Source organism: Podarcis cretensis (genome assembly GCF_951804945.1).
Source record: "Podarcis cretensis genome assembly, chromosome: 8".
NCBI classification, from domain to species: domain Eukaryota; kingdom Metazoa; phylum Chordata; class Lepidosauria; order Squamata; family Lacertidae; genus Podarcis; species Podarcis cretensis.
The window spans coordinates 41,326,165-41,345,497 of NC_137177.1; the positions used below are offsets into that span (position 1 = coordinate 41,326,165).

At 43.6% G+C, this 19,333-nt stretch overlaps 1 protein-coding gene across 2 annotated transcripts in view; it reads right to left on the bottom strand.

Annotated features, from left to right (window-relative positions):
• Positions 1 to 19,333, bottom strand: part of GNAO1 (G protein subunit alpha o1) — a 167,572-nt gene that overhangs the window by 25,942 nt on the left and 122,297 nt on the right. For both annotated transcript variants that reach the window (XM_079988341.1, XM_079988340.1), the window contains exons 5-6: positions 8,772 to 8,900; positions 7,827 to 7,956 (exon numbers count right to left, since the gene is read on the bottom strand). In XM_079988341.1, the coding sequence (XP_079844467.1) occupies positions 7,827 to 7,956; positions 8,772 to 8,900 (259 nt within the window). The remainder of the gene's footprint in view (positions 1 to 7,826; positions 7,957 to 8,771; positions 8,901 to 19,333) is intronic.

Below are 19,333 nucleotides of genomic sequence, written 5' to 3' on the forward strand. Positions count from 1 at the left end.
GAACCTTGCTGATGTTAAATCATGCCTTTAAGAAAAAAAGATTAGATTTGGGTTTTGGGAAGGGTCTTTTTTTTTTTTTTTGGGCAAGGCCACAACAACAAATGCACAAATAAAAGGAAGGCAGCTTTTTAGTTGGAATTCATGCAACGAATAATAATTATAATGAAGTGAAACAAAAGATGTAAAATAAAAATTGCCGCATTGGTTAAGAAGCTGCAGGGTTCGGTGTATACCGAAAGAGCTCACAGCAAAGTCAGCCTGGTAGCGTCCCGTTCCTCCAGCTGCTTTCAACTCTTTATTTTTTCTCGGTTCAAGAGAAGCTTCATACCTGCCAAATTTGGAGGGTCTCTCAATATCTCAATATTTTGGCCTTTGTTTGGTTAGAAAAGATCAGACGGCCGAGGAAAAGTGGTGATGGCGTAGAGGCCTGCTGGAGTTTGATGCGAGAGCTGTGCCGCCTCTCCCAGCCGGAAACGGAATAGCAGAGAGAAGCAGCCGCGACGGAGGTCGAAGCCAACCCAAAGAGCCAAGGGGTTATCAAAAGGCAAAGCAGGTTACAGAACAGAGAGCTTTCCTGTTTGACATCGGCAGCAGCTCCTCAAAGTGTGGCTGTTCCCCGCCGCAAACGACTGGTACAAATTATAACCGACAAAAGAAAGAGGATAGACATAAATGTGTTCCGGATAGCTAATGGAAGTGCCTTTGGAATAGCAGGAATGTAACTGACTCCCCACCCAACCTGAAAAGATTGCATAGTATCACTTGACCGGCTGTCCCCATTTTGTTTTCCTTCAGACCTGCCGGCTGGAGCTGACAAAAGTCCAAATGGTGGTGATGGCTGGGGTGGGGTGGGGGAGAGATGCTGTCCAAAATGGCTGTGCTGCCTGAGATGGATGGAAGTTATTGTTTGAAATGTGCAGAGAGTACCAGGTTGGGCAACGCTGGGCTAGACTGTGGTTTCTTAGTTGCAGTCACCAAGGCATTGGTTTCCAAACTGTGCTCCAGGGAGCAGAGTTCCTTGGAAGCTTTCCAGGGGTTCCTGAATGAGAAGATGGCCAGCAATGCGGAACAAAATTCCCTGACAGATATCTTGCTTACCCATCCAATAGATAGCTTTGTGGGAATAAAGGTCAGGATGGACTGATCAGCTGACTGTCACATATGTCCATTCTGTCACAAGTCCATTCTGTCCTGTTTTCCCAGCAATCTGCAAATTAGTATTTTAAAAAAAATAAAAAATCCATACAGAAGCTCATATTTAGAAAGACATTTTAATATGAATTTCTGTATGTTTTTTAAAAAAAAGGTATTCTAAAATATGTATTTTGAAAAGTATTTTGGTATTATTTTAAGCAGAGAACTATTATCATAAATTTCAAAGAGCTGCAAAATCCTAAGGATAATGACATTCAGATCTGTGTACTAGTCCAGGAAGATTAGGAAAGTTCACTTTGCAAGGCTGACCAAAGGAAATTCTTCTCCAGCCCTAGTCCTGGGTGCATTCTAAGGTTTACTCTCTGTTGAAGAAGAGCAATGGTGAGGTTCAGGAGGCTTAGCCAGTGCCCCATGTGAACTGTTTGTGCTACAACATACCCCAGAAATCCACTCCAACATAATCTCTGACATGTTTCAATGTGGAATGTGGGTTCTCTGAAGTTGCTACACAGACAAGTCATTAATTTGCTCCTCTCAGGTTCTCATTTCCACAGTCTCCAGTTCTCCACAATTCCATACCAGTTTGAGATTTTTTTTTTAAGTCTTCATGAAAATTAATTACTATTTTAGTGCAAATTTCCTACTGATTTACACATTTTTGTAAAAAATGTTACTTAATATGCTCATTTTTGCAAAGCAGTTTTCTTGAATATAATGCATTTTTGTGTGTTATTTTCACTAGTATATATATATGGCACACTTTGTTTATAGTGTATGCATTTCGTACACATTACTTGGTTGAAGAACTGCAGTGCAATATTCAGAGGAGTGAGAATTTCGAGGAATGCCTGTGTTTTGGTTCACATATTGTTTCGCAATATGTGAATTCTGTAGGCCCGCCTTTAAATGAGAAATGAATCAAATTTCTCCCCCATCCCTCATTATCGGGTGAGACTGCCTTGTTGCCACATCTATGGCTACCAGCCATGCCCTACTCCCACATCTATCTGCAGCCACAGCCAAGGATCAGTTTGAGATCCTTGAAATATACATCAGGGTCCAATTTGCTAGGCTTGCTTCCTGCTGCTATGACTCCCTGGGTCATTGCAACTACTGGTGTAAAGGGCCCAGGTGTCATCATTACACACCGATTACTAGTACCCACTTCCAATACCCCCAGCCTTGCTTTAACAGATACAAAACATTTTCTTGAGATTAAAGAATGATTCTTGTGAATCATGTGTCATTTAGGAAGACAGACAGATCAGAACGAACATTAATGCTGGCAGAATGTTTTCAGTGCTGTCACAAATATGACTTCTAAGTATGTGGCTTGGTGACTGTGCTCTTATATATGTGCATGGCATCTGTTTATGTGCATATGGATGTATTGCTGCTTGCATTCTTAATTTTTGTACTTGCATAATAACAATAATAGGAATAATGTAAAGCTAAAACTCAGCAGCGAGACTGGATCATTGTATCTGCATGAAAACAGAAGAACCAAATGCTCAAGGAAATATTTCAACATCTTGCCTGCAGGGAAGGAAAGAGCAAGGACAACACCCATTGAAACATACTACAGGTGAAATTCTGGGTTGTACAGCAGATGCAGCACTACAAAGGATGCCTCTTAATAGCGCTCAATTTAGTGCATAACTAGAAACTTGAGAGAACTGTGTCTTTTCCAGGGAGAAGAAAAGATGAGGAGATGTCTGATCTCTCACACCAACATTGCATCTTCCCATGTGTGGGTTGCAGCACCAATATGTGGTCATTGTTTCTAGCATCTACCCTGAGGATAGGTAGTGGGTGGTGTTAGCCTGTTTTCAGACACTTATACTTCTAGGTCTTGGGTGAGCTGAGTAAGTCCAGGTTATTCCCCACCCCCATCTTTATGTGAAAGTATGCTATGTGCAGTCTTGTGCAGCGCCCCCCTTTAAACTAGTGTGAAATCTGAGTTGTTGAATTTAGGCAAATCCAGTGGGAATCTAGTTTGCCTAAATTTTATCTGCAGTAAAATCCACCTCCACCATAGTTTCCAAGAGCAAGATTTCTTGGGTTTTCTTTAGTCTTTCCCAAAGAGTGATGTGGTTGCTTAGTCCAAGGAAATTGCCTGTCTAATAAATTTTGCTGTCTGAGGTAGAGCACAAATTATTTCCCATACCCATTCCATGAGACCAACCAGACTCGCATTTAAATGTTCCTTTAGCACGGGTCCACCACACCTAAGGGGAGCAGAGCCTGCTGTTCTGTTCTCCAACAACCCACCCCTACTGCCAGCCTCACAGAATCTGCCACCTGAGGTGCCTCCCTCAGTCTGCCTGATGGTAGGGTTGTTCCTTCCACAAAATGTTGAGCTCAGTGCTATGCCAGTGGATTCCCATCCCTTAGTGACCACAAACATCTTTGGGGATATATATATATATAGAGAGAGAGAGAGAGAGAGAGAGAGAGTTGCCTGAACACTCCATAATCTGATTTTAGACCCCACACCTGACACCTGTAGCTGAATGGAGGAATTTTAAGACACTGCAAGACAGCCATTACATTTACCTGGCCCAGTCCATAAGATACCCCCTACTATATTATCCAGCAGCTCTATTCCAGGCTGTCCTGGACCAAGTTGCCCAATGGACCACATCTAAAAGCTGGAACAAGTACTAAAGGCAACAGCTAATACAAACAGGGGTCTGAAATCCTTTCATGGTAGAATTACCCCAATGTTGTTTTGTTTGACAGGGATGGGAAAATCCACTGTTTTCTTAACTGGATGAATCCCAAGTTTATTGGTTTTCCTGTAAGCTGTACCAAGAATGTATATTCTACATAAGCAAAAATACAAGCAAGTCTCATTACAAGTGTATTAGAGATGTTGACACCCTTTGCCAGGTTTCAAAACAAGTATTGGGGGAAAAAACACCTTAAAATGGTTATTTCAACTGATCCTGTTAAATAGAGGAAAGAAGAGAGTTGAAGATGGTAAAGCACAATATACTTATAATATGTTGGAATTGCCACCCCTCAGAGAAGAAATATTTGTATTGTGTTCGTGATGGTATCTTTAGTGTGGACCAAATGCAGGCATCTTTAAGGTAGAGTTCATAAGTCACTGCTTGGGTCCATGCTCCTTGTTCCCCACCATTCGGCAAAGTCATGAATGTCAAGTCTACAATGACATTAGAAGCACCTTCATTTTTGTTCCAGTTGGAAACCATAACATTCCTGTAACGGTAACAATACTTACTGTTGTTTTAGTTTTGCTGCCATATTAGAATTAGAAAAAGAATCAGAAGAGGTTAAAACAGAGGTGTGATTATTAAATATAAGCAACTTGTACTGCAATCACACTGCCTGCATATGACGGGTAGGGGCTGAGAGAGCTCCCCCCGCCCACTCTTTCAAACACGCCATTCAACAAGATTGATTATAGAGTGCGCCACCCAAGTGCCCACATCCTGTTTTGATACCGTTTGAGACACCTATTTCTTTCATAAGAACATTCCTTATAGCTAAGGAAGGCCGCAAAGACACCAGCTGACAGGTAAAGAAAGAACAACGCCATGGTCCCCCATGCAGCTTAGTTACTCGAATGCAGACTGGACAAAAGACAAGCACACACAGAAACCGCTACCGGGGAAATCATTCGCAGGCCCTTGCAACGGTACAAATCCTGCTCGCAGTGAAAGTGCATGATGCAGTTCAGAGATGAAGATAAGAGGATTCTCAGAACAGATTGTTGTAAGCAGTGGAGACTGGGCCATGAGAGTGAATGGGGCATGGCCCCACCACCATCATTCTGCCCTCAGCCAGCCTTCCTATTTGCAACCAATGGAACTGCCTGTCAACATGTTCCTCCTCCTCCTCCTCCTTAATCTTGGGGTTGCCCTGGTAGAACACAGCAGGGAGGAGGAGAGGGGCACAATTAGAATTCATTGGCTCTGCCTGTCATTGGTTCTGGATCCACCTAGTGCTGCCTTCCCTGCCTACTGCCATACCAATGGGCACTAGTAATGCTCAATATGTCTTGAACATGGAAACTGAGCAGAGGGACCCAGGCTAATTACCCTCTGTGTTAATGTGGTGGTAGCTTGATCTCTGCTCCTCTTTAGCAGTGAAGATGGCCAGAAGGGAACATTGCAGGTAGCAGCGTTCCATCTGGACCTGTAAATCCCTTTAAAAGCAGAGGAGGAATAAGAGTGGGGGCAGCATTGGAGGACACATCCTACAGCGGTAAGGAGGGTGGGTCGTGAGTCTGATTTGCTCCAAGCCCTGCACTTCCCTAGAGGTGGCCCTGCCACAGTGCCTGGGACGGTTTATGTGGAATATACTTCCAATCAGAAGCACAGTTCTATCCCTTCTCCTGCAGTTGTGTGTGTCTGCAAGCATAAGAACATCAGAGGATCCCTGGATCTTGACCAAATCAGCATCCTGTTCTGGCAGCGGCCAACCGGCTGTCTTCACTGGAAGCCCACAAGAAAAACAAGAGGGTAACAGCACTCTCCCACCTGCGATTCCATATGTCTATTTTCACTTTCTGTATTCCATACTTATTTATAGTTCGAGTGAGCTGTAGTTCAAAGGGGATAAAAAATGCAAGGCGAATGTGGGAACAATGCCTCTTCTAAAATGCTTATGAATGTAGCAGCAACCGTGAAGTAGTGTGGAGGAAGAGCTGAATCACAGAAGGACTCCTTGCTATCTTTGCCAGCTGAGCACATGATGAGCTAACCTTTGCTGCAAGCATCACTAGGCAATTCATTCCCTCCTCTTTTTCATGATGTATTCATTTTGAATGGCTTCAAACCATTAACCCCCCCCCCGATTACTTTTAAGAGAATAAAACCTCTGCCCTCTGATCTTCCCCAGATTCTAAAGAGGTGGCAGAACCTTGATTCCAATTCTGCTAGAAGCTGGGGTTGAAGTCAACTTGTACAAAAGCAGCACTGGTCACTTGTTTTTAAATCTCCCATGGTCCTCTTCAGGCATTTGCTGTGAATGCACAAAGAGGATTGTGGGCTAAACACTCAAGCCCCACACCCCCGTTCCCACAGGAGACTTCCCCCAATTCAGCAAGAAGGTGTGAAGGAGGGCCAAAGCTCAGTGGCAAAAGCTATTCCCCCACATAGAATGCATTTCTGCATGTTATGCCCACTAATATATGATTATATATGCAGTTTATCCTAACATATACAGTTGTACCTTGGTTCTCAAACAGAATGTGTTCCGGGCTTCCAGTTGGCTGCAGTAGCGTCCTGCAGCCAATTGGAAGCTGTGGAAGCTGCACTGGACGTTCGGCTTCTGAAAACTGTTCAAAAACCAGAACACTCACTTCTGGGTTTTGATTGTTCAGGAGGTGATTTGTTCGGGAGCCAAAGCGTTTGAGTTCCAAGGTATGACTGTACATTTATGGATGAAGAACCATATTGCAAAATTTGGAATACTGCAAATTTTGAAGGACAGCTTTGTTTTGGTTTGCATATTGTTTCAGAAAGTGTGCATTTGGTACGTTTGCTTTTAAATGTGAACTGAATCAAAATTCTCCCCTATCCTTAGTTCAGACATAACACTCAAACACGGCAAGTAATATACATTTAAGGTCAAGACTACAAAGCTGCAATCACATTACATATATTTTTGATACATTCTTTGCTTAGTGTCTTCTCATGGGAGCTAAACCTCAGATAGGGCTGCTCCTCTACCCCGTGCTCTCCATTTACAGTATAGTTTTCCTCTTTTAAGCATTTTGAAACACTGCTGTAAAATTCCTGCAACCATCAGACAAAATAAGAGTTTTCACTGCTTCAGATATAAGCTTTCTCTCTACCTTTTATTTTCTATTTCCTGATTTGGCACCAAAAAGACCCAAGAAAACATCTCTTGTGCACGGGACACAATTCCAGACATAGACAAAAGCTTGTTCCTCATGAGCAATCATGAAATATGATCTCTTGCCAAATGCATAGCAAACCAACAAATGAACAACTTCTCAGCCTCCTCTTCAACCTACTGGGAACACCCCTTTTGCTCATGTGCACCTAGCCCCAGCCCTGCCTTGACATTTGTTTTTAAAGTGGAATAGTGATTGCATGAATCCACACAATAACCAAAGAACAGGCATCATCAGAACTTCTGGGTAAAAATGTCACTTGCTCACATTCAGGCTCCATTTCCTAGGCCTGTCCTTTTCTAACTCTCTTCTGGTTTGTTGTCATGCTATAAGCACTCTGGGTCAGGAACCCATATTCACCCCCTCTTCTGTTTCGCAAGTTCTCTGTGGGCAGAACAGTAATCAAGAATAACCATTTAGGGTTCCTGAAGAGCTTTTGTTTCAAAGGGAGACCCTTCTGCACCAGGGGCACTTGGCTTGGGGTAGCCAAAGAGAAAGGGGAACAGATTTTGTGGTCAAATTCTGGACCAAGTGAAAGCGTATAAGTTACCTGTGCTAACGCCATCCTGCGGAATGGAAGACTTAAATCCAGCTGTTGGTGGTAGAATGGGGTCTCCATAGCATTTAAGAGTCAAAGGAAGACATGTGAGTAATAAAGTATATCTGTTAGATCCTTTTGGTCTCAGAACTGAGGACGGTTTGTGAGATGACCTTGGAACAAATGCAGTAAGTAGAAAAGCAAGGCTATCTCAGGGAACTCTTCCGCCCAGAGAATACTCACCGTAGTTTCATCTTCATGGAGCACTTGGTCATACCCGCTCAGCGCGACACAGAAAATGATTGCTGTGACATCCTCAAAACAGTGGATCCATTTCTTACGTTCTGACCTCTGACCTCCAACATCAAACAGCCTGAGAAAGAAACACAACACTTCATTATGCCCAGGATCCAAAGAATTGCATGGCTAGTCCCACAAGACCAAGCATCATTCTCTGCTGCACCAGAGCACAGGACTAGAATTGATGGTGGAAATTACAGGGGAGTTGTTGGTTTTTTTTTATAGATCAACCTAAGGAAATGGGTGTGGCCTCCAGAGAGTTCTAAGGGACAGGTAGAGAGGCTTGGAGGCTGCATTCAGCTCCTGGGCCTCAAGCTCCCCAGTCATTGCCAGCTAGTGGTCATTCCACACACATCAGTGCCATTTCCCATCACATTTTCTTTTAAGATTTCTTAGCAGTTAGAAAAGTGACAGGAGAATGATACTAGAAAGTGCGCGCTAACAACCAACTTTTGTGTCAATAAACACCCCACCTGGACTTGCCCTTAGTCATTTTGATTTTGGAACTTTTTGTGTGTGAAGGTTAGTGCTGCTGTTTAATCTCATTTGCTGTTTAAAGCTTGATGGTTTCAGAGTTCTTTGATGCAATTGCTTGGCATGTTTCTACCTCATGTTCCATTGTCCATTCCTTTTCAATGTCTTTAGACAGGAAGCTACAAAGAACGTGTATGTAAAGTTTCATGACGCTGTCATATGACATATTTATAGATTGAGCCCGCATTTGTTAATTCAGGTTGGAATTTTCTTTGTCACTTTCTGCTCTGTGCTATGTTGCACGATTATGAAATGTGAGGGTTGTTGTCTGGCTTGAGCAGAAAGATTGTAATCCCACACAGCGGAAAGTTGCATAGTCGTGATAATCTGTTTGCATTTTCACATCACACTAACCGGAAGTGGAGGTTTTTGAACGTGAAATGGGTTTCTACAATGCCAGTTGTTTTGACCCTGGTTCGAAGGATATCTTGCTCTGTAGGCTGGTAGTCAGCACCTCCGATTCGATCTAAGCTGTCTAGGTAGCTGTAAAGTGGAAAACATTAAGGAAAAGCATAAGGATATATGAGTAATAAGGATAAAATACGTTGTAATGTTTTTCTTTGATGCTTAAGGAGAGAAAATTCTCTTTGGGAAAACATACTTCTAAATGTCAGAAGTTATTTAAACAACAAAGAACAGAATTAAACCACATATAAATATACTGTGTGGGAGAAGGGGGGTGTTATTGTTTTTGTTTGTTACTATATTACATCCTTTTTTGGTTTTATATTGTAAATTGTCCAGTGATCCTCGGATAAAGTGTGGTATAGAAAATGAATGAATGAATGAATGAAATAAGCAGTGCTATTTTTCTAGAAAAAGAGATGCCAGAACTCATTCTCTTAGAATGCAATGGCACCCGCCTGAGAAGTGCCAGAACTGAGTTTCCATGAGTTCCAGCTGAAAAAAGCCCTGCATGTTATACATTACTTATACAGTTGTTCAGAGAGATCCAACGGACATGTAGGTCTATGCCATTTTTCCTCCACTACCACCGCTTCCTCTATTCAAGTCAACAGAGATCTCTTGCTTCCAGGGGAAAGTGGATGTATCCCCTCCCAAGTCTATGATGGAGGTTTGAAGTCCGCCCTCCAACATTTCCCCATTCCAGTCTTTCCTGGGATATATGTTCCCTTCTCTACCTTGCTCCTATGATTCCTATGGTGCCAACCCCCAAGTGGTAAAGTATGGAAGGAAAACCTTTTTCAGTTCAAGGGCCACATTCCTTTCTGAGGGCCACATGCCAGTAGTGGGTCACATGCTCATATATCCCCCATATTTTGTCCAGACAAGTAAGAGGCATTATCAGAATTCAAGGATGCATTGCAGCCAGGCAAGAACTCTTAGGACATGAAGCAGTGCCAATGGAGGGTTTGGTCTGGAAAGAGCTTCAAGGGCCAGATAGGAAGGCCTGGAGGGCCACATTCCTGTGGTAGTCTGGAGAACAGCTGCAGCTATAATTCTGAAATTTTGCAGGCTTTGTGCCCTCAGAGAGGAAAGGGTATCATACCTGTAAATTGCATCAAAGTCTGGCAGAAAATAAAATAGATTTCCTTTCTTTTCCGTTTTAAAAAATCAAACTTTAAAGCTGCCCTGCACAAAACCCCTGATTATATCTGCCTACAGATTGTACAGCTTAATCCACTGGAGGGCTATTATGCCTGCAAATTTGATCCACTTCTGTGAGAAAGGGAAAAAAGAGCTTTGTTTTTAACAGATCTAATTTGGTCCTGAATAATAAGCTGAACTGGAAATACAGAGTGACTCTGAAACCAATCGAGGATGCTTCTGATACAAGTCCTCAACCCATATGCACATCCTGAATGTATTGATCTTATCTTCTTAAATGTTTTATATTGCAACAGAGTACCATTTTATGAGTCAGTCATTAGCGGGGTGAGCAAGCGGAAAGCTCTATTGCAGTTTGCTGCTGAAGGCAAAATTACATCTCTTGGGGCACAGTAGGAAAGAGAGTGGCTGAGCTATAGGAAGAAAAGCAGGAAACCATATCAGGAAATGCCCTTCTGGACATCTTCACATGTTAGCATTCAGCCTAGCAGAAAGATTTTCCCCTTTCCATTTTTTTAGGCTGCACAGAGACATTATTTAAGTGAGTTGAAAGTGGTGTGGTAGAGGCACCACGGATAAATGAATACATGCATTTCTTCTCACCAACGTCATCTCTGGCCAACAAGAGTTTCTGAAGCACTTTGCCAGCTTGTGATAGCCTGGTACCCTCCAGATGTCTTGGACTACTTCCAGCTCTAGCCAGCAAAGCCGGTGTGGCAAAGGACATAGTAGACTAACCAGCTAACACCTATTTTCCAGAGATGACTGTGGCTTGAGGGTACATGCCTGGGGCAACAAGGATTCTCATAGAATTTCATATATCATCAGCAGGGAAGAGTCATAACCACTGGCATTATCATATGCCTCCTTATTATTTGCATGTGACCTCAGGTAGACTGCATTGCATGTAATTACTTTTTTTAAATTACAGAATGGCTTTTGAACATATTAGCCCTGCTGAAGATGACAGTTCTGTTAAGTAGCTGTTGGCATCTGGCTCATTCGACTGTCACATTGGAGCAGTTGTTGGGGCCCTGAGCCATCAAGAAGGCAGAATATTCATCAAAACCACCTCTCTCTCCAAAAAGTATAGGCTAGTTTGAGTTCCTGCAACTGTATTACATTTTGGCCGTGAGCCCTGGAAGACCTGTTCCCTGCCTTTCAGGCCTTTTCCAGCCAGCCTGGGAGGGCAGGGCCCTGACTGCAGGGTCTACAATGACTGTTAGCAGCTCCCCAGGGTTTCATGTTTGAAGCCACACAGAGTGGCTGGGGCAACCCAGTCAGATAGGTGGAATAAAAGGTAAAGGTAAAGGTACCCCTGCCCGTACGGGCCAGTCTTGACAGACTCTGGGGTTGTGCGCCCATCTCACTTAAGAGGCCAGGGGCCAGCGCTGTCCGGAGACACTTCCGGGTCACGTGGCCAGCGTGACATCGCTGCTCTGGCGAGCCAGAGCCGCACACGGAAACGCCGTTTACCTTCCCGCTGGTAAGCGGTCCCTATTTATCTATTTGCACCCGGAGGTGCTTTCGAACTGCTAGGTTGGCAGGCGCTGGGACCGAGCAGCGGGAGCGCACCCCGCCGCAGGGATTCGAACCGCCGACCTTTCGATCGGCAAGTCCTAGGCGCTGAGGCTTTAACCCACAGCGCCACCTGCGTCCCAGTGATAGGTGGAATACAAACAATAAAATTATTGTTGTCATTATTCATACAGAACCCAGAACCTTCTGCGTACAAAGCAGTACAGCTCATCCCTACTGCTCTCCCAAACCGATTGAGGAAATGCCCAGATTAAAAAAAAGGACAGTAAAGAGATTACCATATTTTTGCTCTATAAGACTCACTTTTTCCCTCCTAAAAAGTAAGGGGAAATGTGTGTGCGTCTTATGAAGCGAATGCAGGCTGCTAAGCTATCCCAGAAGCCAGAACAGCAAGAGGGATTGCTGCGCAGTGAAGGCAGAGACCCCTCTTGCTGTTCTGGCTTCTGAGATTCAGAATATTTTTTTTCTTGTTTTCCTCCTCCAAAAACTAGGTGCGTCTTGTGGTCAGGTGCGTCTTATAGAGTGAAAAGTACGGTATGTTCTCACATTACAGAATCTTGTCCTTTATCCAATTGAGGTGACATTGTGACAGCCATTCTTCGCTCCCTAGCTAATCCTCAAGGCGGAGGCTGGTCCTTGGGCAACACTGATATATGGGCCATACCAATGAAATATATTAGAACCGTACTGAGCTGCTTGCAACGTGAGAATATGTAAGCTTTTGAAAGTGATGAACCAAATGCATGTTGTACGAGACAACTGGGAGGATTTTATCCTAATGAGCATCTCAGCGGCTGCCTCAGATGAAAATTGAAGTTGATACAGTCGAATGATGCAGACCTGCTATTACCACAGGGGAACATCTGCAGTGTGGGCTCATAAGAGTTCAGTCTGCCAACCGTGCACTTAGGAAGAGCCCTGCTTCTGGTTCAGACCAAAACCCCATCTAGTCCAGCCTTCTGCTCTCACAGTGATGCCTCTGGGAAGCTCCCAAGCGGGATCTGAGTGCAGCAGCAGTTTCCCCACTTGCGATGGCCAGAAATTGGTATTCAGAGACTGGTGTGCAGCTTCTATTATATACCATGACATTTCAATGAAAACAACTTAGGTTACTCCAAAAGAAGATACTGGAACCCTCAAAATCATTTGCCCACGTATGTGCACAGAAAACAGTAACTCTAGCTGAAAGACCACATATGGAGATCTGCACTGATCATTGCAATACATCCTAGATGACCCTTAGGGTCCCTTCCAACTCTACAATACTATGATTCCTAAACACTTTTATTGTATAAGATTATTGTACAATCTTAGAAGGGACCCTGACTATGACTATCATGAATTTGCACATCTGAATTTGCCACTATGCTACTACATTTAAACATCTTTCTCAGCTTCTGAGCTTCTCCAGGGGTATCTAACTGGCTGTAGTCGAGAGAGGCAGCATGCTAAGCTAAAAGCATTGCTCTGACTCAGCATCCCTTCAAAAAACTGAAAGGCAAAATGTACTCAACTCTAAAAGGACAATGAAAGCTCCGCTCCCAAGAAATCCAAATTGTGGGCCAGGAAAAGCTGAATTCTCTGAGCTGTGAAACCATTGTGGAAATTGATCTGATGTGCATAATTTTGCTTCCTTTGCATCATTTATTTTGGTTTTTGTTAGCCATGGAGAGGAATGAGTATCATGAAGCGGAAGAGGCTGTGGGTTTTGAGGAGCCTGAATAGGCATTTACTTACAACAACTCAGGGAGGAGTTGCTGTGCCGCTCAAGTCCTGCTTGTGAGCTTCCCATTAGTGGTACCTTGGGTTACATACGCTTCAGGTTACAGACTCCGCTAACCCAGAAATAGTACCTCAGGTTAAGAACTTTGCTTCAGGATGAGAACAGAAATTGTGCTCCGATGGCATGGCAGCAGCAGGAGGCCCCATTAGCTAAAGTGGTGCTTCAGGTTAAGAACAGTTTCAGGTTAAGAACGGACCTCCAGAACGAATTAAGTACTTAACCCGAGGTACCACTGTACCTGGGTAGCCATTGTGAAAAAAAGTCACAGGACCAGATGGTCTTTGACCTGATCTGGCAGGGCTTTTCTGATGATCTTAAAGTAGACCAGTACTACACACCCCAGTCCAAGAGTACGTTAGGCTGTGACTGAGATGAGCTTTAAACTGGGGCCTTCTAGCTTTGCTGCTCATACTATGGTCATTCCACCTCCCCCCCCCATCCTCACCTTCACAACAACCTGTGACAGGTAGATTAGGCTAGGCGCTTGCAGGAGCTTTGTGGCCTAGTTGAGATTCACGAGAGCTTGCCTTCCCCCAGACTGAGTGCAACACTCCAGCTCCTAGATTACACTGCCATCTTTTTAAGCTTAAGAACTTTGGCCAACCTTGCAATATCTCAACCTCCATACATCCCTCCGGGTCACCCAGCCAGCTGGAGAGGCCCACTGTCAACGATTCTCTCTTTCTCAGCTACTGTTTTATCCTGGTTCACTGGAAAGGTTAAGCATGCAAGATCTCACTGGGGTACGGTCTGGTGTATGCCACCAGCCAGCTCTGGGCGGGCCTGGCTTTGTGCCAGGATAGGATGACTTCTTGCAAGCTAGTGGCCTGCATGAATTAATTCCTGGCCTCAGTCCAGTTCAAAGCTGAAGGCTGTCTGTGCAGTAATTTATATGCAAACATATAGCGCTCACCATCAGAACTGTAGCTTGTCTCTGTTGACAGACAAGCAGGGGCAGGGTGGCCAGAAATGTGACCTTGTACCCCTCCGCCATTTTCTTATTTCCATTGTGTATCTGACAGGCACTGTCTTTACCAACTTTTTGGCACCTACTAAAGACCTATACTTCTACTGGACCCGAAACTATTCTCATAAATGAAAATTGTTTTAACTGGGTTTATATATGAAACTGTTTAACTGATGCTGGAACTCCGTGGACAGAGAAGCATAACATTTATTTATTTAAGGATATTAATAGGTTGCTTTTCAGACAGAACTCTGAAAGTGGTTTATATGAAAGCAAAGACAATTTGATTGCTTTTGAAGAAGCTGTGAATAACTGGAGAGCTGGAGAGGACAAAGGGTGCAGAAAGAGCGGTGAATAGAGGGACCCTTTCCTCACCCTTTGGACCCCATGGGAAAGTTCTTTTTTCTTTTTCTTTTTCTTTTAAAACCATGTATAGTGATAATGCCATAAACACTAAGAGTGCCACAGAAATAAGTAACTAAAAGTCACCATTTCTACTCAGTAACCCCAGCTGAATTCAATGGGGCTTACTCCCAGGAAAGTGGGGTTGAACAGCAGCCCAACTAACTAAAGTAAGGACAAAAAGTGCGTCATTGTACAATCCTAACCATGTCTACTCATAAGTAAGTTGTACTGAATTCAATGGGGCTTACACCCTAGTAAATGGGGTTAGAATTGAAGTCTTACACATCTTTCGCAAGTCTAACAAGATACATCATTTTTCCTCTTTTAAAAAATGAGATAATAACAGTGTGCTCTGATTTGAACCCAGAGTCAAGCCTTCCAGGAACCACTCAGAAAAATGGCGTCCGGGTGGATTTTTGCTGAATCAGCAAAATGTCTGGGAAAATCCGGACGTATGGCAAGTTAGGCTAAGAAAAGCCCCCCAAATGAATGTGTGTGGGTTTTTTGGGGGGGAGATGTCCCCCCCCAAAGTCTCAAACAAACAACTTTTGGGAATATGGCAACCCTAGTCAAGCGTCCATGTTCTCAGTGAAGCCATGGTGTTGTTCCATGTCAAGCCTCTAGGGGGCTCTCTGTGTATGGGATGAACAGACCAGCCTATTCCTAGCCCACTTCAGTTTTGCATAAGTTCATTCAAAAGATGCTCTGTTCTGTTTCCATGCCAGGTTTTTTTTTAACTGCACGAAAATTTGCATTATATGCACATGCTTGTATGCATTTTACCCTGAATGCACATTTTTGTACACATTCTGAAATACACATTTTTAGACGCAGGCAGGCCTTTTTGTGACTCAAGAACAGTACTGTAAAATTAGGAGGAGTAACAGTGGGCAACAGTGTTCAAATCTGTTGTCTGGGAAGTACAAATTTGCTTAGTTCACTTAAAAACGCAGGCTGAAAACACTCCTCAAGCATCCACACTGTGTATATGCAGAAACAAAGCAAGCAAGCAGACCAGGAAAAAAAGACCCTGTTGAAGAAGGAAGTCACTATGACAGGGTGTGACCAGCAGTTATTAATGGGACATACAGATAAAATAAACGCTCATGTCTCCATACCTGTCTAATCCTCTCCTCCTCAGAAAGTAGGGAGGGGGGGAACCGTCAGTATATGTTTCCCTCTGTTTCTTAATTTCAGTTCCCCACATTTCCATAACAGTTTGTGATTTTAATTTTTTTTAAAAGCAAAATCCTCCTCTACATTTCAGTGTGAAATTCTCCTCATATACACCCATTTTTGCGTTACAAACTTGCCTAACACGCACACTTCTGCAAGCAATTCCCCCTCACAGAATCTATTTTTGTATGCTATTTTCCCGAATATATGTATTTTAAGCACGCTTTAGTATACACATTTTTGTACACGTAACTTGGCTGCAGAAGTGCACTGCAAAACTCAGGAGTGCAAATTTAATTTCAGTTCACATATTCTTTCCGAATGTGCAAATAATGTAAAAGGTAAAGGTAAAGGTACCCCTGCCCGTACGGGCCAGTCTTGACAGACTCTGGGGTTGTGCGCCCATCTCACTTAAGAGGCCAGGGGCCAGCGCTGTCCGGAGACACTTCCGGGTCACGTGGCCAGCGTGACATCGCTGCTCTGGCGAGCCAGAGCCGCACACGGAAACGCCGTTTACCTTCCCGCTGGTAAGCGGTCCCTATTTATCTACTTGCACCCGGAGGTGCTTTCGAACCCCCCCATCCCTAATTATTGGATAAGACTGCCTTGTAGCCATATTGACAGCCACCAGCCCTGTTCTGTGCCCACATCTGCATCTGAAGATTAGCTTGAGAACCCCTGAACCAGATCCTTGTATAGCGCCAATGTGGCTTAGTGGTTAGTGTTGGACTAGGACCTGGAAGCCCAGGGCTCCAATCCCCACTTGGCCATGTATGTCACTGAGTGGCCTCTGGGTCAGCCACTGCCTCTCAGTCCAGACTACCTCACAGGGGTGTTGTGGGGATTACATGAGGAGGATGGGGGAAACTGTGTGCGCCACCTTGAGCTCCCTGCCGGAAAAGGTGGGATTGAAATGCAGTAAATAAATGATTATGTATTTCACAATATTCAGTTTGAAATTTGGGGAAAACTGTGGAAAATTGATATAAAAATCACAGATTGCATACTATTAAGAGAGAATTTCATGAAAATGGTATATAGATGGTATATCACACCAGTGAAAAAGATGTTTAGGAAAGAAAATAGCAGATGTTGGAGATGTAAGGAAAAGGAAGGAACATTTTCTCATATGTGGTGGGAATGCAAATGCATTAAAAAATATTGGGAAATGTATACAATGAATTGAAAAAAATGTTTAAAATGAATTTTGTTAAACATCCTGAATCCTTTTTGTTAGGTATCTCAAATCAAGAGCTACCAAAAGAAAAATGGACATTATTTATGTATGCTACAACAGCAGCAAGAATCTTGATTGCACAATACTGGAAGATGGAAGAAATACCATCAAAGGAACAATGGAAGAAAAACTGATGAACTATGCAGAATTGGCTAAGCTAACAGACAAACTATGAGAGAAGGACAAATATATACTGTGCATATATATATATATATATATATATATATATATATATATGCAGTAAATAAAATATGCCATTTTGTACATGTGACTTGGCTGGAAAACTGCATTTCAACATTTAGAGAAGTGTGAATTTGAATGGATGGCTGCATTTTGGTTTGCATATGTTTCGGAAAGCACAAATTTGGTAGATTCGCCTTTAAATGCACACTGAACTGAATTTATCCCAGCTCCACTCCTTATCCAGCCTTCCCTGTGCTTTTGCTCTCCACTTTAGTTCACTTTCCCCCATTTTTATTTTTTACAGTTCCCATCTTCCTTTGCCTAGCAGGAACAAACACCCCTAGCAACCAACTATCTGAAAATGGCATTTGTTTCCTTTATGGCAGACTTGCGCTTGTTAGCTGGTCTCTGCTGAATAAAATGCTTTAATGGGCCTCTGTGAATGAGAGCCAGAGAGAGGGAAGGAGCAAAGAGGGGCAACGACAACAGCCTCATTGGGCATTCCCAGGTTGTAAAGGGAAAAAGAGAATAGGCTTGTCCAGCAGGCCTGGCACAGCCAACGCTTCTGTAAATGCCGCTTTGGAGAGCTGAGGACTGCATACAAATGATGGAGTCTCAGAGGCTTGAGGATGGCAGGATCAGGGATGATATGTCTGCAGGAGTGGAGGAAGGGAGGTCAGAATGCCAGGCTCATCTGCAAGTGTGGAATTGCGAGCAAGGAGGGCCCTACGGCATTGCTCTGTATGTAGGGTTGCCGTACTTCAAAAAGCAAAATTCCTGACACCTGCAAAGTTGTTGAGCTTTATTTAGGAAGCTCCCAAAATTGTTGAGCTTTTTAAAGGAAACCACCAAAGTTGTTGAGCTTCCGGCTGCTTGTTCCATCACATTGTCATATATCCAGGTTTCCCCTGACATTTTGCCACTTCGGCAAAATTTGCCGCTTTGGCAAAATTCAACCCTGGCGCCATTTTTACACTTGAAAACAAGGACATGTCAGGAATTTTCCTGATGTATGGCAAGACTCTGTATGTAGTTCAACAACATCTGGATGGCCACTGGCTTCCTACTTGGGCAGATTCCTGCCTGTCTCAATAACTTCCAAAACAGGAACAGGGACCCCTTTTCAGCCATACTTGGCAACTTTCTGAGGGACACGGGCCAGAGATGGGTTGGTCAGGGGCAAAAGAATGGAAAACCAAGAATGTGAACTGTACCTTTGTGCTATATGTTAGTTTCTAGACACACTCGTCCATCTCTCGCTATCCACCATCCATGATCCAAGCATGATCAGAGTTCAAAATCACATTAAGACAGGGCAAAAAAAAATCCCCTCAAAGAAGGGTGTAATGCAACACTGCTCGTGAGGGGGGAAAGCGGCCTGGAGGTTTGCATTTGGGCCTTGTGTTCCCCATGCTTCTCCCAAAATTGGCAACCCCAAATCCTCCCCAAAGAGAACAGAGAATAGTTTGCAAAGGAAGGGCTGGTAGCCATGTTCACTGCAGAGCTTACGTGAGTGCAGATGGAGACAACTTTAACAAATAAGGTAGGCTTTATGTGTATTGATTATCCATTCAGTCTCTGGCACAGGAAGGTGCATGTGCTCTTATGGGGAGTGTCTGTGGCCAGTGATGATAAAGAGAGATGGCTGTCCATGAATGCATCTTCTTCCAGATGCTGCCAATGCACAAAAACATATGTGTATGTTCTCTCACTATCTATAGCATCTCTGATCTAAGTAGGAGGAAGGCAGTGAAAGGACTTACCCATCCTACTGATCTTAAATGGACGCACTCATTCTGACTTCCCCCTGCCAAAGACCCTTGAAGTTGGAAGTCACTGTCTTGATATACCTCAGAGAGGCGGCCTTCAAGCTATCTGGACCACACACCTGGCTGGACTTTGAGATCACCAGGAGATATGTCCTTTCTCACAGCACCCCAGATCTCTGAGATGTGGCATGTGGTGCAGACCTACATTCAGTGAAGGGTCAGAATTGGAGCAAACTCATAAATTCATGAATTCGGCAAGGGCTAGAAATAACAAGAAGTAGCTTCCTC